The sequence below is a fragment of the Vitis riparia genome, chromosome 17 (assembly GCF_004353265.1).
Source record: "Vitis riparia cultivar Riparia Gloire de Montpellier isolate 1030 chromosome 17, EGFV_Vit.rip_1.0, whole genome shotgun sequence".
In the NCBI taxonomy this organism is placed as follows: Eukaryota; Viridiplantae; Streptophyta; class Magnoliopsida; order Vitales; family Vitaceae; genus Vitis; species Vitis riparia.
The window spans coordinates 17353465-17375994 of record NC_048447.1 but is presented as its reverse complement, the minus strand read 5'-3'; the positions used below and the strand labels follow the sequence as shown (position 1 = coordinate 17375994).

Here is a 22530-nt window from a genome sequence, read left to right as displayed (position 1 = left end):
CTAAAATTGGACATTCATTCTTAACAAATTTGGTAAAAATAAATTGATTAAAAGTCATAATTCAAATTTTTATCATCCATTGTCTCGAGTTATTATGGCTTATGGGATATCATATTGATATCGAATGATATGATGAATAAATTAGTTGAAACTTTTTAAAAAATAATAAAAATTCAAAAGGGCTCGAGAAATTATTAATACTCATAAAATAACATTTGATGTTATTCACGTGAATATAAAAAACTATTGAAAGAAATAAATTTTCTTTTTATTTTAAAAATAAAAAATAAAAAATAAAAATAAAAGAAATGTGGGTGACACCAAATTAACTTCTAAGTTTGGGATCATTTTGTCAAAATCTACCTAATTATTTTTTAAATCAGTTAATGGTACGTGATGTAATTTTTTTTTTAAATCAAAGCTTTTTTCTACAGAAAATCACATCACCGTAATTCACGTGACAGGCAAGGAGCACGTGCCAAGTGTAGAATGACCAAAATGCCATTGGATGAGGGAATATCCGAATCCCTACTCCGTAGGTTTTTGTAGGGTAACCCCGAACCAAAGCAGACCCATTTTTAACGCTCATAGAAATAAAATAAAATAAAAATAAAAATAAATAAAATAAAATAAAATAATAAAATAATAATAAAAAGAGAAAAGAAAGGTATACTGTGTGCATAATAAAGATTACCATAGAACCGTCAAATTCTCATATAGAGACTCTTAAGACGTTTCCGTAGCTCTCAAAAGCCTCTCCTCATTTCTTCACATCCAATCCAACGCTACTCTCTCTTTTTCTCTCCCTTTCTCTGGAATCTGAGCAGCGCAAACACAAATTTGTTCTCCTCGGTACTGGGTTCTAGGTAAAACGGCCCCTCTCTCTCTGTCTCTCTCTGCACTGGTTTTTGGGTCATTGTTTATGGACAATTACTGTGTAAACTTTGTTTAGATTTTCGAATTAGTGAGTACTCTTTTGTTTCTTATGTTGAATTCGAGGTGGGTTTTTTTTACAACTCGAGAATTTCAAGGGTAACTGTATTTTCCTGTTTTCTAATGTATGGTGGTTTGTTTCTTGCCCTGGAGTTAAATCTTAGGGCTTGAATTTTAATTTGGGTTGTTTGTGTTTCGATTTATGGGGTCAGTGCATGAATTGGTTAATGAAGTCCTTATAGGTTGTGTTGTAGTGTTGCAGTTTCAGATTTAGTTGATTTTGTGCTGTGAATTTGTTTCTGTTGTTTGTGGGGTTGAATCTTAGGGTTTGAATTTTAATTTGGTTTATCTCTTCGTTGATTTGTCGGGCCTGTGGATGGCTTGGTTAATCAAGTCAATATTGGGGTGTTGGGCTCTAGTTTTAGATTTAGTTGATTTTAATCAGTCAAGAAATGTATGTTTATATTACTTAAAATTAAGAACTTGATACTATTCAAGTATGCTAAGCAGGGATCATGCATTATCAGCCATGGTGGTTGTTTCTGTTATCTTGTGAAATTCTTAGTATTAGTTTGGTAGGCCTGTGAGATTTTATGGTGTACATATTGAGGGTTTAAGATACCTTTCCTTTGGGTCTTTACTCAATTCTCAAATAAGGGAAGATCAATATGAAAAAATAAACAGCCCCCTTTTGAGAAATCCCTTTGATGAAAATCATGAATAACATGGACATGGAGACAATGGGTTTTCTCTTTCATTTTAAATCTATATGACCATCTTTTTGCACTGTTTTCAACAATATCATATCCACATAAGATTCTTGATCTTGAGATGGGATTTCTCATGAATATCATTTTTCTTATGAATATTTGTTACTTGGTTCTCTTGCATTCCAACTCTTTGAACATGAATTTCTTGGGCTCTTAAAATCTGGGTTTCCTGTCTATGAAGTAACATTTGTGGTATTGCTTGTGGCTTTTGCCTCTTGCCAAATTATTTTGAAGATCTTTACCTTGTAGTTATGCAGATATTGAATATTGAATTCTTCTTCTGATTTTTTATAGGCAAAGAAAAGGAAACACATAAATGCCCAAATGCCACATGGAAATTATACAAGGACCACCCAAGAGCAAAGGAAATAAAAAACAAGCAGAGCAATAATGGCTAGAACAAGTGCCCTTAGGTTCCCAATCATCTTATGAAATCCGACAGACAATCTTCCGTTCCTATTGATTTCCAAAACCAATCATATGAAAACTTAAGGAACAAAGAGCAAATGACCAAACAGATTTTAGTTCTTAAGTCACTTGTTTATTTATGCAATCTAATTAGCTTCGATTCACTTTTTGTCAAATTCCAAGATGTTTCTTATACTCAGAGTTTCACGTGGAAGCTAACACAAACCTGTAGTTTTAATTGTTTTGCCATCATATATGTCAGTTTTTTTATATTGGATTTCAAGATGTCTCTTATATTTAGGAGTTTAATTAGTTATTTTGATGATACACTGATATCTAATTTTTTATGATATTGACACATAGCGTTATAGTGAAGGAGAAGGACTATTTTGTTGTGCATCTTTTAGAAACTGGTAAGAGGCTTTGAGAGGTCTTGATCTCATGTAAATGAGCTATTTCTTTATTACAGTTGTCATTGGACTCAGACATCATTTTAACATCGACAAGTTCACAATAATGTACACCTTTTTGGGGGACAAATAAGAGATATTATGGTGCCTTTTTTTAGTAAATTCACTGTTTCTTAGTCTTATAATCTTTATTATGAGGTTTTTCTGTTTATTTTTTTGGGGTTAATTGCTTCCTTGGTACTTTTGAGTTCCTATTTACGGTGGTGGGTGTTAATGGTTGATGACTTCAGAACTTGGAGATACAACTTCCTAAAAATTTTTAGATGGTTACCGATCTCTAGAGTTGGGTGTGAGTGACTTTATGTACTGCTCTAAGTTTTTTACAATTTTTGCATAGGAGTTGATCTTTCTTTTTCTTCTTAATAAGATAAGTGGCTCTTTAGCTGAATCAGGATACCTATCACAAGTTGTGAAGACAATTTTGATTTTCCAATACATCATAAAGGGGTGTAAATATTTAATGTCATTTTCTTTATTCATCTATCTCTGTTTTTTAAGTGGTTATTACAATTTCACGATAATTATTATCAGTTGTACTTTGTTGAAGAGTCATAGCAAAACTGTTTATAGTGTACCTAAGAATTCCAAAATGCTCAATTATGTAACTTTTATGATTGGGATTTTGTCAAGTAGATTTGCTGCAGGAACATGATTATCAGTCAGGTACACATGTTAGATCTGTGGATGCTATGGTTTCCATAATTTTACCTTTTGATAAAATATAGTTGGAGTTAATAGATATTTTAGATATATTGACTCTTTATTTTTGGAGGATTATGAAGGAAACCAATTTGACAATCTACTCTCCCTTCTGCCCCTGCACCCCCACCCCTCATTGTGCGGGTGGGTGCATGTGTGTGTGTCTGTTGCACGTGTCATAGTAGCTTGTTTTTTTGAGTTCTACACATGCTTTGAGCTTGGATATGTTAACCTCTCCCTCTCCCTCTCTCTCCCACATCTGTTTTGTGCGTGCGCACATGCAAATAGTAGTTTGATTCTTTGGAGTTCCACATATGCTCTGAGCATGGAAATGTTGACCTCTTTTTGTCCAATTTCTAATCATCTTTTTCTTTTTTACATTTTTAGGGATGCCTTTGTGTCACGCAATCAAATAAGCAGACTTTGCAAAGCTACAACCTTTAAGTCACTAGGCGCTGGATCCACTAGCGGATAATTAATAAGACAATTAAGCAACTTGAACTGGGTGCCCAAGTTTAAAGGTATATGCAGAGCTGTTCACAAGTTTTGAGGTAATTCCAAAAAAAATGGTTCTGAATTGGTTAATAAGGTGTTGAACTAGTTGAAGCAAATTTCTTTAGTGTTTAGCATAGGTCTGACAGATGGGGGCACCCTTGTTTTGCATGCTGAACCAAGATATATCTAAGGTTGTACGAATTATTGATATGGTAGGTGAATTAATAACGTAGTTATTTATTGATTAATTGCCTATCATGGCACTCAAAATGTCTCAATTTCATTGAATGTGGTGGATATTTTGAGGATTTAATGAAACCTTGCCATCGCTTGTGCTGATTGTTTTGCATCCAATGTATGCTGATGATGTGTGGCTCCATCTTCTCTAACCATTGAATCTAGATGATGCTTTTGTTCTTGAGATACTCTGGGTGCTGATGCATCCTGCTCATTTTTATTGATTTTGAAATTCAAGTACTGTGGTTTTTTTTTTCCATATATCCATATTCATATATGTACTTTTCTGTTTCAGATTGTGTATCCTATAGTGTCCCACTATAGCCAGCAAATTACTATTGTCATTGAGCAAAGAATCATTGAAAGTGGATGTAAAGTATCATGTCCGGGTTGATTGAAGGTCTTCCTGATGCCGTTGCCCTAAGGTGCCTTGCATGGGTTCCCTTCTACCTACATCCCAGGTTGGAGCTTGTTTCCCGCTCCTGGCGAGATGCCATTCGTGGTCCTGAATTATTTAAAGCTCGACAGGAGGTTGGTTCATCAGAGGATCTACTATGTGTATGCGCTTTTGACCCTGAAAATTTATGGCAACTCTATGACCCTCGTAAGGATCTTTGGATTAGCCTTCCTGTTCTCCCCTCAAGAATCAGGCACCTTGCCCACTTTGGTGCAGTCTCCACTGCAGGAAAGCTATTTGTACTTGGTGGTGGCAGTGATGCTGTTGATCCATTGACGGGTGATCAAGATGGGAGTTTTGCAACCAATGAAGTCTGGTCTTATGACCCCATAATTCGGCAGTGGGCCCCACGGGCTCCTATGCTTGTACCCCGAGCCATGTTTGCGTGTTGCGTGTTAGATGGAAAAATCGTTGTTGCAGGTGGTTTTACCAGTTGCCGGAAATCAATTTCTCAAGCAGAAATCTATGATCCCGAGAAGGATGCCTGGGTTTCAATACCTGATCTCCACCGCACTCACAATTCAGCTTGCTCAGGAGTCGTACTTGATGGAAAGGTGCATGTCTTGCACAAGGGTTTGACTACTGTTCAAATCTTGGACAAGGTTGGCCCTGGGTGGAGAGTCGAGGACTATGGTTGGCTCCAGGGTCCAATGGCAATTGTTCAGGGGGCACTCTATGTAATGAGCCATGGAATCATTTTCAAGCAGGAGAGAGAACTGAAGAAGATGGTGGTATCGGCATCAGAGTTCCGAAGGAGAATTGGGTTTGCAATGACTGGGTTGAGGGATGAGATATATGTGATTGGAGGCGTGATCGGGCCTGATAGGTGGAACTGGGACATCAAGCCATTGTCTGATGTTGATGTTCTGACCATCGGAAGTGAGAGACCAGCTTGGCGTCAAGTGTCTCCAATGTCCCGGTGCAGAGGAACTATTTTTGGGTGTACTCAGCTGAGAATTTAGGTCTCCAGACTGGTTTTTGTTGTTGCTTTGTTGTGATTGAGGCACTAGAGTTTGAGAAGAAGCAAAAAAAAAAAAATCCAGCTTTCTGCCAGCTACCTACCTTTCTTTTGTTTGTAAACCAACCTTGGCCTTGTTTTTTACTCATGATCTTTTCTTTGTAGGGCTTGAAGCATCGGCTGGCTTAGCAGGCATTGAATATGAGCTTTTACATGAAAATTATGAAATGTTGTTAGCATGAACAGAGAACAAATTCTCTCTTTTATTACTTCACTTCAATTTCCCTTGTATCTTTCAGCTTCCTTGTTTAGTAGTAGTCTTCTCTTCTGCTCTGCATGGTTGGAGTGAGAAGGATTAAAATCCCATGACTAACTGTTTTAAGATCCGGAGTCTTATCCGGGAGATGTTTTGTTCTCGTCTAATGTCGTCTTAGAACATCTGCGTTATCTTTTGTTTGCGTTCGATAAAGTTGGCTTTCCTACTACCCAATTTTAGTTATGGTCTTGGTGTGCATCACCATAATGTAGGATGGATTGATATACACCTCCATCCGTTGCTTCCTCACTTTTCCCCCTTTCTTCATAATTTTTAGTAAGAATGGGTGATGGTATTCTACCTAAATACTTAGCAAAGTTTTGCTTTTCAATTATTATAAACTTCGATTTGGTCAGAGAATTTTGAAAACTAATTTTTTCGATTTGGTTTTTTGTTTTATTGACTACAAATCAATACAAACCTAATATGACGTTGAAAAATTTTGAAAAATATAACCCGAATCAGATTTAATATTTTTATAATATTTATGATGTATATTATCTTATATAATAATATTTATTTTATTTTAATTTTTCATTTTTTAAAAAAATATATAGATTTATGCTTATTTTTTTGTTATATTGAAATTTTGTTTTATTTATTATTTAAATTTTTATATAAATACATAAAATTTTGTTTTTTAAAAATTATTAATAATAGATTTTAAATTATGTAATCAAACCAACCCTATCAACTCAAATTTAACACAACTAATTCAAGTCTAACTTAAATAACTAAATTTAACCCGAATTTAGAAAAATAAAGTTGAGTTGGGTTTAGGTTAAAATACCTCAAATTAGAGGTCGGGTTGGATTGAGTCCAAGTTGATTATTTTCTTAATTAGGATTGGGTTCGGATTGGTTATTAACAACCCACCGAAGTTGCAACTCAAATTCAAAATGTGCGATCGCCAAATGGGCCTGCAGCCATGCCATTATTGGAAGTCCAGTGGGCTTTGTGGAAAGCCTAATACGCAAACCAACTGGACCGACCAAGCCAACGGCAAAACCCTAGAACGACCCTTACCTTCTCTCTCACATTGCAAAAATGGAGGAACCTGCAATTGAGGAAGGAGACAACCACCGAGATGTTGAGGTGGCTCCAGCCTTAATCTCAGTTCATCCGGACCATAAATTCATCGTAGTCTCCATCGGGTCGGACCTCCGAGTTTTCGATCTCCAGTAAGCTATTTCTACTCTTCCCAGGGTTTATGTTTGGTTGCTGAGAAAACTGGAAAGGAAAGAAATTTAAACTTCTGGTTATCAAGACTTTTGCTGCTTAGCCTCTTTCAACTTTCAAGTGCCATTTTTTACTTCTAAAAGCTAAAATAAAATCAATGATTGTTTTCTTCTTTCTTATTTTGATGTTCCAAGCAACAAAAGTGCTTCCAGTACCTAAGGATGCACAAGGAAATGTAAAATATCGTACTCGGTCAAATAATTGTACAATAGTTCTTCTAGTTTCTCAGCAACCAAACAAAGCTTTATGTAAAATATCGAACAGTTGAATGATTGCATGCGAGTGTTCGTGAATTCTAAATCAAGTTATATGGAGAGTGAGACTGTAACTCGAGTAGCATGTAGTTTAAGTAATGGTTCTTTTACAGAGGGGGTTCTTCGGTGACGCTGGTGGATGATTCTAGTGGACCTCTTCATAAGGATTCTATTAGAGCTATTCGATTTGGTGCAGAAGGGAAGCTCTTTGTATCGGCTGGTGATGACAAACTAGTCAAGATTTGGAATGCAAATTCTTGGCACTGCATTAGTACTGTGTAAGTTCTTGAAGTTTTCAGAAGGGTTTATTTGTTGTGAATATTCCATGATGCTAAATAGGAGAGTTTTTTAGGTTGCTCCCCAACGTCACAAAAATTCATATGACGCCATTTTGAGTTCGGACATAGGACCTAACTTTTACCATTCTGTGTCCCAACCACCCCAAATGTTGATGCCATTTGTTATGGCATAACCTCAGTCATTTCCTATTATTTTGGTTTTTTGTCAGATAGACTTAAATTAGGTAAACAGTTCAAATCTGGAAGATCAAATTTGAATTTGGATTTGGATTTGGTTATCCACCCTGGATTGAATTGGACTAAAGTTTGTTTAGAAAAAAATTGGCCAGAAATTTGGGAATTTGGGCAAGATTGGGATTTGGTTGAAAAAGTTTGGAAGTTAACTGTTGTATTTATTTATTTATGAATAAATCTGAAGTTGGGTTGAAAACCAGTGGAGTTTGGTTGAAAATTTTAGGTTATTGAAGTGGCTGAAAATTGCATTCTGGACGAGCAAATTTTCCTGTCAGTTTGTTAACCAAAAACCAGCAGTAATGTATTCTATGCAATGAGTCCATAAGTTACATGGTAGGTCCCACAATCATTTGTGACATGCCTATTGATTTGTCATCAATTTGACCAGTAACATTCAGTTTGTTTCTGCAGAAAATTTCTCATTTATACTCCTACCAAACATCACCTGATTGTTTTAAATGTAACAGGTGCTCTGAGAAGAGAGTGAGTGCAGTTGCTATAAGTAAGGATGGCCTGTTTGTATGTTTTGCTGACAAATTTGGTGTTGTTTGGGCCCTGAATCTGGATGGCTTTGATGAAAATCAAGTTTTGGTTGATAAGAAAGCAGCACCAGTTCTTGCTCATTACTGTAGCATCATTACTAGCCTGGTTTGTTATTTATTATCGATCATCTTTTTCTGTTTCTTTCCTGCTCATTTGTTTGTGTGGGCCTATTGGTGGGCGAATAGGCATCACTGACATCTGATTATAAGCAAACTTTTGCATACAGATGTATATATGTTTAAATCTTTTCTGTAGTCCTGGGTTATGCTAGTTTTGTGTCAATTGTTTGTGCCCTTTTTATTTTTACATTTTCCCTTTAGGATTTAAGCTTGTTGTCATAGGTTTCTCCTCTACTACTAGTTTGTTTCAAATCCAGTGAATCAGCAACTAGTTTTTGGATAGGCAAATAAGAATTTTCATAAGATGCATACCTAAAAGTACCAAAAAGAGGATGAAGCCCACATGATGCATTCAAGAAACATTCAAAAAGAAAAATGTTGAGACTGAGATAAGGCCAGTCCTTAGGCTAGAACCAAACTCTCAGTGAATTCAAGAAGGACAAATCCCTGTAAGGCTCTGTTGAATTATGGAAAATTTGAAGGAAAGGAAGAAGAAAGGCAAAATGTACGAAGGGAATATGACTTTAAGCTCAATAAATTTTTTTCTCCCATGTTTCTTCAATCTAATTCCTCTTTTGTATAGAAAATGAAGCATTTGAAAATATACTAATTTTTAACAATGTTCTTTATGTTTTATTTTTCCTTTATAATTTTTTCCATGGCAAACCAAAAGACAGAATTTAAGATTTTTTCCTATTCTTTTTCCCTTCCTCTGCTACCTTGTGCAATACAAATGGAGCGCAAATCACCAATATCAATCTCTGTGAATGAGAAACTATTGTCTAATTTTCCTCCTTAACAACAGAGAAATAGGTCATCAGGATAGATTTTGTTACACTTCTCCCCATTTCTTCATAGTTCATATTCACTCTTTTGAAACTTCTAAAAAGTGTTGCTTCTTCAAGTATTGTGGACTAAGATAATGTTTAATTTATTTTGTCTTACTCCAACATATGCTGTCGTTTTTATTTATTTGCATATTTTCCTTTGAACCTTGTTGTGATTAGACTTATCGCTGGGTTTGATGCCTAAATCTTCTTTACCAATGAGGTGATTATTCTTAATAGCAGCATATTTGTGCAGGAATTCTCACTGGATGGGCGATTCATTATTAGTGCTGATCGGGATTTTAAAATTCGTGTACTCCCTTTGCCCATTTAATCAATGAATGGATAATTTGGCCGTTTACGTCTTTTACACTTTTTTTTTTCTTTTTTCTGCTGACAGGTTTCTGTGTTCCCCAAGAAGCCCTTAGATGGAGCTCATGAGATCCAGAGTTTTTGTCTTGGTCACACAGAGTGAGCAAGTTTTTATGAGATTGTTCCTTTTTTAACATGACACGTGTGTATGCACACCCACACCACATATACACACACACACGTGTCCCCATGTGTGTGCATGCACGCATATGTATACGTACAAACTTGGGTATTTGCCCATTACCTGGTGAAAATTGATTTACATCCATTGTCATGAATGTGTTGGCAGGTTTGTATCCTGTCTTGCCTTTGTATGTGCTCCTGATTACCCAGAGGGATTTCTTGTTTCTGGGAGTGGTGATTCAACAGTGAGTAATAATAAAAAAATTAAAAATCAAAATTTCAGGATTTGCTTCATGGGCTTTTGTTTGTTTTAAGATGCAGAATATGGAATAGGAATTTTATCCACTTTGCTTTACAGGTTCGTTTGTGGGATATTACCTCTGGATCTCTCCTTGATACATGTGAAGTTGGATCACAGGTAGCTCACTCATTCTAGAACTTTTTCATGAGGCTTCTGATGGTGTCATTAGTCCCGCCTCCTTTGTTTCTGGAACATTACCTACTTTTGCTGTCAAGGTTGTTTGATTTAAAATCAAATATGAAACCTTGGATTTTAGTTTCATATAATTAATATGTTAATCAAGCGGATATTCAAACTAGGGATAGCATCGAATATTCTTTTATATTTGGAATGACTAGTTTTTTAAATAAGGCAGGGAGTCCTGGCATCTCAGTTGCATGTGTGGCAAGTGATATCACCAGAAATTCCAGGGAATATTTCCGTTATTTCATTTTTTCTTTAAACTTGGTTCGAGATTTAAAATCTATTATTTTAAAAAAAACTAGTGGCCTGTCATTTGCATGGCTTTTGTTAATAGCCTAGTTATTTCATCATCTTTTACTTGATTTAATTTCCATTTGCTTCCTGAAGGCAGGGTTTTTAGAGTCTAATGGAAGGGAAGAGGAGCACTATTCTGCAGTGATCGATCTATGCACTACTCCTGATGGTACGCTGGTTGCTGCGGCCATTCAAAGGCAAGTCTCTCAATATTTCTTACTATTTTGCCATCTTTGAAGGGTTCTGTTTATTCATTTTCTTAATACTTTTGGCATGGTGATTTTACTTTGATAGCTTGCAAGGAATAATGCTGTTGAACTGCAACGTTTCTGCTAAAAGTCTTTCCATTGCCAAGGTAAGTACCTTATAAAACAAATATTCGGTTAAGCGTGATAATTTTCTAAAAGAACAAACTATCCAATGAATGGGCGCTACTAGCAGAACTGGAGTCACATCACCCGTTGTCTGGTAGATTTGTATCATGGTCTTGCTTTACATAACCATGGATGTGCGCAACTACTCCATTCCTTCCATTTTGCTCACCACCTGAACAGCTCCCATGAAGAGAGATTTTTCAACCGCCTAGTTATTATGGATTTGAAATACTCTTTAGAAAGGGTATTTCAATCATTGCAAAAAGTACTGTAGTTGAATCAGGATATTCAATGGCTCAAATGCTTATATATGAATCCTTGAAAACAAACTCTTGGAGAAATTAACTTCCAAGTCTGATAACATGGCGGCATCCTGTAACTGCATAATCATTCAGAAAATAATCTGAAACCCCATAAGCAATGACCTAACTATTGTGTTCTTTTTCAAACTGGTTTGATTCTTGTAGGTGGTTTCCATCACAGGAGGGAGTTTTATTCCTACAAGCCTAGGCACTGCATCTTGTGCAGAATTCTTGTGGATGGTTACAGGTGTCTCTACTTTAAATGGGTTAGATTCCCACTCTCTCGCTCGTGTTAGGGTAATCTCTGGTTTTAAAATAAGCGGTGCAGACTCTGTTGAACATGAGCCAACCATGTTGGAAGATGATGAGATACCTGGGGGAGAGAAACTACTTGAGAAGTTGCAGGGAAGTGTATCCATTGAGAATAAGGTCTTCTCAGCAGCTGCTGAAGCTGTAAAAATGGCAATGTGCAATTTGTTAATTAAAAAACAGTACTCTGCAGATAAACGAGAATTCAGAAAGAGGACGAGAAATGACAAAAAGATCAAACAATAGTACAAATTGAACAGGCAGCAGCCACTTTTATCGAGTCATTCGTGGAGGTAACTGAATCTTCATCTAGTTCCCTCCATATGTTTTTGTACCCTTGGTCTTTTATCATGAATGGAAATGAATGTTTGTGGATTTTAATTTTACCAAGTGAATGTACTATTCAATCAATAATATCTAAAGCTCTTCCTGTTTCAAAAACTGAGTTGATTCACATGACTTGATCATACCATCAGTCAGTGGGTGCCCTTTTTCAAAGGTTCATGGGAATCAATTCAACATATATTGTCATTTTTCTCGTGATCTTTTGCACCTAATTAGGAAAAATACACACACAACTGAGGCGCCCGACGGCGAATGACATTCCTCTTGCTACGCAGTGGCCTCAAGTTTCATATGTTTTGAGCCTCTTTATTCCAGGGGGCCACAGGTCCTTATCTGAGTATTTTGTAATCATCAGTTTTGCATATTGCCCTACCACTGCATTTAGTCTATTTTGTCATTGGTATTATTGATTGCTTATTCCATAGAGAGAGTTGAGGCTTGTCAATCTTGCCAACTTGGACCAAGTTAGAATGATCTTTGGTTGGTAAACAAGTGTTTTCATCAACAGGGAGGCTTACATGATGAGGATGATTTGGCTTATTATTTAGTTCCGTACCCGAATTTTGAACTAACACCACAAGATTTTTGCCCAATGATGATGGAAATAGGCATGGTTTGTTTTACTTCATCCATCTCATTTCAGTTTAAGATTTTTATGGCCTGTTTACTTGATTCCATTGGAATTAAAAGGAAGGAGTGATTCCCTTTCCAATCATTCCCATCTTTACTTGAATTTGGAATGAAAAATTGTGTGCGGGTCTTATAACAATCTGAGAAAACCCATTCCTGAAATTTGAGCAAACCCATTCTCCCACCCTCCATGAATTGGATTCCTCAAATTTGAGGAATCAAATTTTGTTCTTGTGCTCCAATATGCAACAATTGCTATGCCTCTAATATTATAGTATGGTAGCTATTTATCATGTGACTAATAATTTTTATTAATAATAAAAAGAGAATAAATTAATTAAACTCCAATTTTATCCAAAGAAGACATATATTAAGTTCTATTAATGGTTTTAATATTTTTGGACAGTAGAGGTTATGTGTAGGTTAGAAGAATGAATGATGTGTGATTAGGCTTAAAGGAGAGACAAATCCATATGGGCATGGCCTACTTGTATTAATGGTTTCGTCTATTTATATTTTCCTCAACTTGGTCTGGAGGGTGTCCCTCGTAATCAATTTTTGTCTCCATTGTATGTCATTCTCACAATTACAACTTCTTAACCATGCCTACATCATGCTCTCAACCCTACAACTTATCTATTCTTCTCAATAACATCAATCCAATTTATCCCAACACTACTATTTTCTTCAATGGTCAAAAAGGGAAGAGGATTATCCTAATGGAACATGAAGTTCATAGACCAATTGAGGAACCTGGTTTTTGCCACGTGGTGTGTTATCAAAAGGACACCTGGCTAAAAAAGGAGAGAGAGAGAGAGAGAGGACAGTGGGATTGCCTTGTTAAACTAGTTCACTACATTGAAGGGGTCAGCATCATCATCCTACTTGGTACCAACACCATTGCCACCCCCACCCCTAATCTTATATGTGGGTGAGAAGAAAAATATCAAGGGAAATGCCACGAAGGTCAGTGCACCAATCATATCTCTACATTTTATCCATATTGAATCATGCAGTGCTACGTGGCATATGAAAGGGACCTCCACTTGGATGATGGTGATTGGTGGGGCCAACATAGGGAAACAGACATTTTAGGGGTGGTCCCACTTGCTCCTCTCCCAATTGGGTGATTCCATGTGGCACTAAAAGGATGAATTGACTGCGACACCTAATTTCTTTGGATAATTGAGATTATAGAGGAATGTGCCTGCGCATGTAAAGAGAGTGATTGCATGGATAAGGGTTGAGATGAAGAGAGAAAAAAAAAAGAGGGACTACCGAACTCATTGGAGAGAGAGAGAGAGAGAGAGAGAGAGAGAGAGAGAGAGAGAAAGAGACAGATAAAAAAAAAGAGGGTATTGAATTCTCGATCAAATGGGGACCATGACTTTGGTCACTTTTTTTGTTTTTTTTAGCCTTCTTCTCAAAATTGAATGCCAAGGTGAATTGGGACCATGCCTTTGGTGATACTCACCCATTTCAGTGAAAACTTATATGTAAAGACACTGTTAACCTCTTTGAATTACTTCTTCTAATTATTTTTCCAACTAGTAGAGAAATTTTATATAGAAGCACTCTAATTACATTACGGGTTTGTTCTATCTACAAGAATATAATTGAAAATAGGATAAGAATGGAAGTGAATTAAAATCACATCATAGGAGTCAAAATCCTATTAAACGTGTGATTTGATTTTTCTTATAATAAACTTTTGATTCTCACTCTCATTCTAAAAAGCAATTCAAATACTTTAATAAAAAAAATAGAATTGGTTTTTTAATTTTTATTCTTTACTCTAACGAGTCAACACGTATCTGAATACATTATTCTTTGTAATTTGTATTCCGACATGTGATTTGATGACATTATTCAAATACATTATTCGTATTTGATCATATTCTTTGTAATTTGATGACATTTTTATTTTATGCTTATTTAAGCAAAATGGGATGAAGGGTAGTTGGTATAATACTAAAAAAAATGCTTGAGTACCAAAGACCAACCCATAAATTTTATTTTATTTATTTATTTATGGGAAAATGAAAGACATTTGTGCAGCATACGTTAATATGAAGAAATTGCCTGAGATTGACTGATGAATAAAAATTCTTCTTCCAGAAGGGGATCAAGGATTGAACTGATTCTCTGAAAGGGAAATGTAGATTGAAAGCCCCCCTTTCATTTCCCTTTTTCTTGATTTGGAGGGTATGTTTCCAATATAAAAATGTTAGGCTTACTTTTCAACTTTCATACCAGGATCATTGGTTGCAGGAATGTCAATGACTCCATCCTCCTACAAATGATTTGATTTGAATTTTGTTCAATGAAAATAAACAAAATGTTTAGTACAACTTTTATCTTCGTTGAAAAAAGTATACGATAAAATATCATATAAATTATTGAATTATGATACAAATAATAAGATTAAGGTATAAAATAACGATTCAATAATTTTTTTAAAAAAAAACAAAAGAAAGAAAAATTAAAATATAAATTAATAACATTAAATTTGGTATAAAATAGTGAGATGAACTTGCAAAATGGATAGTATAATGCAAGGGAAAATGAAACTGTAAAACTGTTAAAACTTAATTCTATCCACAAGATTTGATCATAATTGAATTTTGAACTTGTGCCAAGTCTCATCATATTTTTACATCCCTTATCTAGGGGTCAGCCACTATGCCACAGAATTTGTAGGTCCATGTGGTGGGTCACAATGGTTGGACATTGTTGTAAACACAATAACGACCTCCCTCTCTCTCCCTCTCCCTCTCTCTCTCTCTCTCTCTCTCTCTCTCTCCCACCACACACATTTCCAAGATTATGTGTCAAAAAGAAATGGAAAAAGGCAGAATAGGAGATGACCCACATCACCCTTCTCCACAACTGAAACAAGGGGTCCCCATGGTTTTTAGTTTATACACATTGTCATAAATACTTTCAGCTCTCAGTGGTTGTTTGCCCATATTAATTAAGAAGGCTTTCTGGCCACCCACTTGTGTCTAAAGCTACAAGAATGAATCATTTTTACACAAGGTTGAGGTGATTGACAATGAGTCATTAAATTAAAAAAAAAATACAAAAATACAAAAGTAATTGTAAGGTTTGAGGGGTGTGAAACCTCTTTGTTGTGATGTGTTGTTTCTACTTTCTTTTGGCACCAAGAAAAACAAAAGAGTGATTGAGTGCATGTGGGACTCCAAGGGTTGGGAAAATTATTGTTTGCTAAAAGAGAGTTTGAGTTGGATCTTAATCTAGGGTTTACACCCAACTCAGTCAATTAGAATGATACTATTTTGACCAAGTCATTAATTTTTTTGTTAATGACTTCTCTTTTTCAATAATTTCATTTATGATATGATTTTTTTTATATGCATGAGACCAATTACTTATGCTTTTCTATAATAAAACTTTTGTCTTAAGTGTTTAAAAATTACCCTAAAAAGTTAAATCTAAACCCCAACTTTAATAGACCTCATCCCCTTACAATTTGGCATTGGAATTTTGATAATGTCATTCACTATAAGACAAATCGGGTTGTTAAATTATCATATTGATGCGAATTAGTCTAACTTGACCTATTTGGAAAAGATAATCACTTAGAAAAATAGAATGAAACGTGTTTCGACAGGTTTTTAATAATATGGTCTACCATAAAAAGAAAACAGAAAAATCAAAATCAAATAAATACTATAACAAAAAAAGGATTCACCCCGAGTCGATCATTCGAAATAATGAGTTGTAATAACTTTAGTAATAAAATTTCATGGTAGTCAAATTTATTTATTTTTAATTATGAATGAAAATATTAAAAAAAATTAAAAATCAAGAAAAATATACAAGGCCCATATTTTACCAAACATGCATACTTATGACGAATAATACAAAATATCAAGCCGAGAAGAGGCTAAGAGGGCCCACCAAAGGTGTCAAAGTCCATGTACTGCCCCATCTGTCATCACGCCCGGCCCATTTGGGTAGGGGCCCAAAAGGAGGCCCCAGGTACGCTGAACGATTTTACGCCGAAACACTGCTGTGATCAGGACTACTTGACAATCACCTGAGTTGGGCCCACCATGTCTGACTGAACTTTGTGGACCCCATAAGCCCATACATTTTAGATGGTCTGCAGGTGTCCACCGTTATTTCAGTGGGCTTGCAACCCAATCACTCCTGGTCTTCTCAGTCGAACACCTAGGCTGCATAGTAGGTAAAAAAAAAAAATTAAATTAAGAATGCTTATTGGGCAGTTTTTTTTTTCCTTTTTAATATATATATATATATATATATATATATATATATATATATATATATATATATTTTTTTTTTTTTTTTTTTTTTTGGGAAAATATTTCAGATTGTATTTTAATTTATAATAAATTTAATATTTAAGGGTTTTCCAATAAAAACATTTTCAAAAAAATAAGGTAATTAAAATAATAATATATTTGATTTTTTTTTTTAACTTCAACCATTAATGATGAGTAAGATATTGATTGTTATTAGGTGTACATGATATTATTTTTAATTATCTAGAATCAATTTTAAAATAGTAAAAATATTTTAAATGTATAATATAATTAATATTTTAAATAAATAAATTTATTAAAAATAGATAAATAATTTAAATAAGTTAAAAATAATTAAATTATTTTTCCTATTTAATAAAAAAACAAACATCATCTTACAATTTTTTTGGGATCACTTCAATATTTAAAAAGAAAAAAGAAAAAAAAAAAGGAGACCCATAGTTTTGGTAACTTAAAACTGAATGGATTTCATCAGAGACTTTTCTAAATCTAAGGATTTTATGAGTTGGTGGTGAGCACTGCGAGTTTGAAAAAGGGAAACTTGTACTAGCAAGAAATGGGGATGAAGAAAGGTGTACGAGCAAGGGGATAACTCAGCCTTCAAGTGCGTGCCTTCAATTTAATTCTGCATTGAAGGGGGGAGAGAGAGGAGAGAGGACGGTGAAGAAGAGGGAGTCACGACAAATTCTCAGATAGGGAGACTGTGTTACAATACAAAATTCAGAGGGGTTTTAATCTTTTCTAAGGGGGAAAAAAAAAGGGAAAAAAAAAGGAGGAGAGTTACAGTGTTGTTGTCGTTGTTTTGATGGAAGGAAAAAGCAGGGAGTGAGTGATTGGGTTTCATGCACACGCCACTTCTCTTTAAAACCCACACCAAACACTCCCTTTTTCCTTCAGAGCTTTTTTTCTTCCCCTATCTCTTTCTTTTTCTTGTTTCTTTGTTTCTGAGAGGGAGAAAGGTGGGGTGAAATGAGAAAAACCCGTTAAAGTTTGGTGGTGGGTTTTTCATGGGGAGTGGAGAAGGAACAGTCCACACTGGTTGTGGGTTGAAGCAGCGGTGGAGTTCTGTTTTTCCTGTCAATGGCGAGGTTGGGCTTCACCTTTGATGCTGATCGTGTGGTTTGCATGCGGGTTATGGTGATGATGATGGATGGTGCCAATTGATTTTGTTTTGTTCTTTCTGAGTGAAGAAAAGGCAAGAAAAAGAGGGAAAAATCCAGGATTCTTTTTGTTTTCTTTTGTGTATGTTCTTTTGGAGGTTTCAGGGATGGAAGCTACAGAGATTTAGCAGTGCTTTTGATTTCCATTTCCTGGTTAGAGTGAAAACATCGAGCTTTTTTATTATCTAGCAATTCATGACTGTTTCTGGGTGAACTTTGTGGCCATTTTATGTGAGTTCTTTGAGTACAAATCAGTATTGTTTTTATCTGCAATCCGTTTTTATTTTCTGAAAATTGAATCTTATTCGTACTTTTTTTTTCTTTTTAATGTTTGGCAGATATTATTTTTGCTGAGAATTATTGGATTCGAGGTAGTTATGCTGAGGAATAGATCAAGAGCAGTGGCGAGCAAGCAAGCGATAATGGGCGATCACAGTTCTCTGCCATCTCCCACTGAAAATCTCACAAAACCCATTTCATTTCTTCTCGGTTCTCCGAAAATTTTCAGAGGGTTCATATCAAAGTGCTTGCCCGAAGCTGAAGAGATCATAAGTCCAACTTCGATTTTTGATACTAAACCCTTTTCTGGAAACCCATTTGAGTACGAGAAAACCCAGGCTTCTCCTGGAACTTTCTCAGAAACCAAACGCTCCTGGGAAAAATTGGATTCAATAGGCATTGGTGTTGCTCTTATTGATTCTGACCCAATCAATGGAGAGGGCGCAAATGAGAATTTCTCTAAGCCCAGTAGCAGAATGGTTCTGTTTGGATCACAGCTTAAGGTTCAAATTCCTCATCTTCAACCATCCGCGCTTTCTCCGGCGGAATCGCCAAAATCTCCGGCTGACTTTGGGATCAAGACCCGAAATTCTCAACTGGCTTCCTTATCCCCATTTGGGTCTCTGAATTCCGGCATCCAAACAAAAGATTCTCCTCGGATTTTCACTGGAATGGAGCTTTCTGAGGAGTACACATGTGTGATCTCCCATGGGCCTAACCCAAGAACAACTCATATATTTGATAACTGCATTGTGGAGAGCTGCTGTGGTGTGTCTGCATTGAGCCAAAACAACTACTGTACTTTCCAGGAAAATCCCAACTCTCCTCCTGAGAATTTTCTCAGCTGCTGTCATACCTGCAAGAAGAACCTTAGCCAGGAAAGAGACATTTACATTTACAGGTTGGACCTAGTTCCTCTTCCTAATTCTGATCTTTCTCTCCTAAATTTATCTAACTTAGCTGAATCTGGTTAATTAATCTCTCAAATGACATGGGTTTGAATTAGATTTCTACTTTCCCATCAAAATTCATTAATATTGAACGAATTCTGATTTTCATAGATGCTCTAATTTATAGATTATCTCTATGGTTCTGTTTATGAGAAACAATGGAATTGTTCGTTTTCATATTGTAATTAATCATTAATCCATTGTGTTTTTGTTGGATTATGATATAATATGATTTAAAATGGCGATTATGATCGGGTTAAGCTCGGTCTCGATGTTAAATTGTTAATCTCTTGTGCCATGCCATAATGCTAAAAAAGGATGAGCACGGTGGACCTTCTCCATCACTTGTATCTCAAATGAACAGGTCAATGGATTCGAATTATGTGTAGCATATATTATTTGACTAGTTGTTCATTTCTTTAATCAAGTTTACGGTCTTGTAATTTTCATAACCCGAGCTGAATCTAACCCGAGTTGATCTCCCTTGTCTTGCAGAGGTGAGAAAGCGTTCTGCAGTCACGAATGCCGCTGCCAAGAAATGCTGTTTGATGAAGAAGAGGATTTGGAATTCTAGGACGACTCCTTGATCCCCCATGGTCTGTCTTTCCTAGTCCCATACTCCAAAAGAAATCCCAGCAGCTTGAGAAGGATAATCTGTAAATTTTCACCAAATTTTCCAATCTTGAAGATGATCGATGGAGATTGCGACATCAATGTGTTTTCCTTTTCTCTGAATAAAATTGTCCTTCTGGGTGCCCTCTCTCCTGCACACACACATACAAGAAGAGCTGCTGAGATTATTGTAGAGATGATTTTGATAAGGAGTTGACCAATTTGATTACTTATGGCGGATGATGTATGATCGAAAACTTCCATCATCTTTGTTCAATTAATTATCAAGCATGGGACCAATGGCATCTTGATTGTAGATTCTGAATCCTTCCTCCTCCCTTACTGAATGGTTTCTTCTCTCCGTTTTCATTACGGTTGATGATTCCTGTTTATGGATAGTATCTATGTCGTGTCAAAATTTAGGTATTCGATGAAATAGATTAACCCAAATATGACGCACATAATAATCGAGTCGAGTTAAGTCTTCTCAACCTAATCCAATATGTTTATGATTCAACTATCTATTTATTTAAAATCAAATTAACATAATTATTAAATAAGTTATACGGGTCAACACAAATTTTATTCAAATACGAGTTACTTATCCAAATCTACAGAAAATGTGTTGCGTTTAAAGTCCTGTTGATGAACCATATCCGACATGTTTATACTCAATGTTTTGCTTGCGATTTGTGCTAATGGGTCGCGTCAAACTCCTGTGAATTCTAATTTTCATATCCATTTTTGTCTTATCATAGGTTGAGTAATAGGGTGGAGGATGATTAGTTTATGAGAAAGTTTGAGCAGAAGCCTACTTTTTCAAAGGAATAGATCCAAACTCCAGACTCTTCAGACTAATCATGGATTAAATAATTGAATGGAGAAGTGGTTAAAAAGTTTGATTCCTTTTGCAGAATGCGTACAAAATTCCAAAACCTAATGGTAATGTAGGCGTATGTATATTTTCTTTCAATGAAAATCAGTCTCCTCTCATTTCATATTTGCAGGTGCCCATCCCATAAGCAAAAAATAAGACACTGACCTGCAGACACTCTTTGGGGGTCTCATCTTTGCCTTCTTGATGAAAACCAACCACCACCTTCCTTCTTGATTTAAAATATCAAAAAAAAAATGAAATATTATGAAAATTATTAAAAAAAAAATCATATACTTTTAATTATAGTTTTTTTTTTTTTTTTCCCAAAATAGTTGTTAAGAATATCTAGATAAAACTTTCAATCATGTATCTTCCACTGTTCTTTGAAAATGTCACAACTATCACCATCTTTAATGAACATCTGAACTGAATGAGTGGATAAGTTAGAATACTTTTCAGGCTATCTTCATGGATAAGCCATCCTAGGTGGGAAAACTTCACAATTAGCCTACACTCCTTGAGGAAATCCTGCTATTATTCTTTTCTTTTCTTTTTGAAATAGCTAATGTGTTTATTGGTGGGTTAGTAGAAGAGAAATCATAGATGATGATGATCATGAACTGGTCAATTCTAACATGGAATCCCAGCTTACAAGTTTTGAGTTGGGTTGCCTTTTTTCTTTTCCTACAATTTAGGTCCCCACTTGTCATCTTAAGCTGCAGTTTTGCAGGGCTTAAGTCAAGATTCTGATCACCCTTCACCCTTTATTTTCCATGAGTTAATATGAATAGGAAGACAAAATGAGCCCAAAAGGCTGCACCTCTTCATCTTCAGATTCATCTTTGGTGGCTATAGCATTAGGGGTTTATATTTGATATGTTAAAAGAAGTTAGATTTTTTGGAAACTCATCTTGAGAATTTGGTGAGAGAAAAATTGGAACAAAACCCTGTTTGGAAGGGAAGAAAACCATAGCACCCCATATTTCCTCACACAACTTGACCATGTTTTGAAGAAATGAAAAAATCAATGAACACCCATGTATTTTATCATCAAAAGCAATGTAAAACAAATTCTTATTTAATTAGAAGTCCTAACAGCATCATTAATCACCCTTATCTTTAATGAAAACATTTTTAAAATACAAAGCCCAAATTTAAAATTCAATCAAGCAAGGCCTAAAAGGGCTAATTAGCCTAATTATATCAAGTTCAACTCAGTTCAAAAGATGTGTTAATAGAAATTTCCCCAACTGAAACTTGGGGCAGAGGTATTTTGTCATCCAAAATACTGTGTAAGAATCGGATAGGACATTCTTTTTACAACAGTCTTCAGTACTTTTTAAGTATGCCCTAATAGCTCAGTGATCAAATTTGATCACTGCACTTCCCCATCAGAGAGTAAAGAAAAAGAACTCGGTGGGGGTGAGGGAACTTTCAGAAGGACCACAATTGAGTGCCTTCTCTGAAGGCTAAAGGGTGTGATCAAAAGCTGAAGATGCTCACTCAAATGGGTTATAGGGCACAAAGAACAGGTTGAGGCATCCATGAGTAGTCCAGATGGTAACTTAAGCTGCTTTAGGACCACCCAGCACTTCCTGATCCACTGCACAGACAGGAGACATCTAATTCTATAGTAAGAATAAAATTGGGCTCCAATCCATGATATGGGGCACAATTTCGATCATCCTGCAAGCTCCTCTACTCACTGGATTTTCAATGTCCAGCAAACCTCAAAACTCAGGGGTCTAAAACCTTGTCTTGGAACTTTGAATACATCACTTAAACTGACAGGTAAGCTGATGAAAGAAGTGCAAAACAGAGTACCAGGCAGTCCATGAAAAAAAAAAA

General features: G+C 35.6%; 3 protein-coding genes across 9 annotated transcripts; all 3 read left to right on the top strand.

Moving 5' to 3' along the window:
• The first annotated feature begins 713 nt into the window (after positions 1-713).
• LOC117904840 (F-box/kelch-repeat protein SKIP30) lies at positions 714-5912 on the top strand. 7 transcript variants are annotated; one of them, XM_034817621.1, is made up of 4 exons: positions 714-866; positions 3668-3831; positions 4308-5431; positions 5593-5912. In XM_034817621.1, the coding sequence occupies exon 3, from the start codon at positions 4394-4396 to the stop codon at positions 5429-5431; it is 1038 nt and encodes a 345-aa protein (XP_034673512.1). In that variant the 5' UTR covers positions 714-866; positions 3668-3831; positions 4308-4393; the 3' UTR covers positions 5593-5912. The 7 variants fall into 7 exon arrangements, with proteins under 7 accessions (XP_034673512.1, XP_034673506.1, XP_034673507.1 ...); XM_034817615.1 differs by adding an exon at positions 2475-2524 and having other exon boundaries at positions 4308-5912; XM_034817616.1 differs by having other exon boundaries at positions 3668-3801; positions 4308-5912.
• Positions 5913-6748: 836 nt separating this feature from the next.
• Positions 6749-11957, top strand: LOC117905202 (tRNA (guanine-N(7)-)-methyltransferase non-catalytic subunit wdr4). The gene is made up of 10 exons (XM_034818146.1): positions 6749-6924; positions 7350-7514; positions 8237-8417; positions 9515-9571; positions 9659-9729; positions 9920-9998; positions 10112-10171; positions 10625-10728; positions 10826-10886; positions 11373-11957. The coding sequence occupies exons 1-10, from the start codon at positions 6791-6793 to the stop codon at positions 11760-11762; spliced, it is 1302 nt and encodes a 433-aa protein (XP_034674037.1). The 5' UTR covers positions 6749-6790; the 3' UTR covers positions 11763-11957.
• Positions 11958-17338: 5381 nt separating this feature from the next.
• On the top strand, positions 17339-20177 carry LOC117905010 (FCS-Like Zinc finger 8-like). Its single transcript, XM_034817864.1, has 3 exons — positions 17339-18195; positions 18303-19144; positions 19689-20177. Exons 2-3 carry the CDS (start codon positions 18342-18344, stop codon positions 19765-19767), a joined length of 882 nt encoding a protein of 293 aa, XP_034673755.1. The 5' UTR covers positions 17339-18195; positions 18303-18341; the 3' UTR covers positions 19768-20177.
• Positions 20178-22530: the final 2353 nt, after the last annotated feature.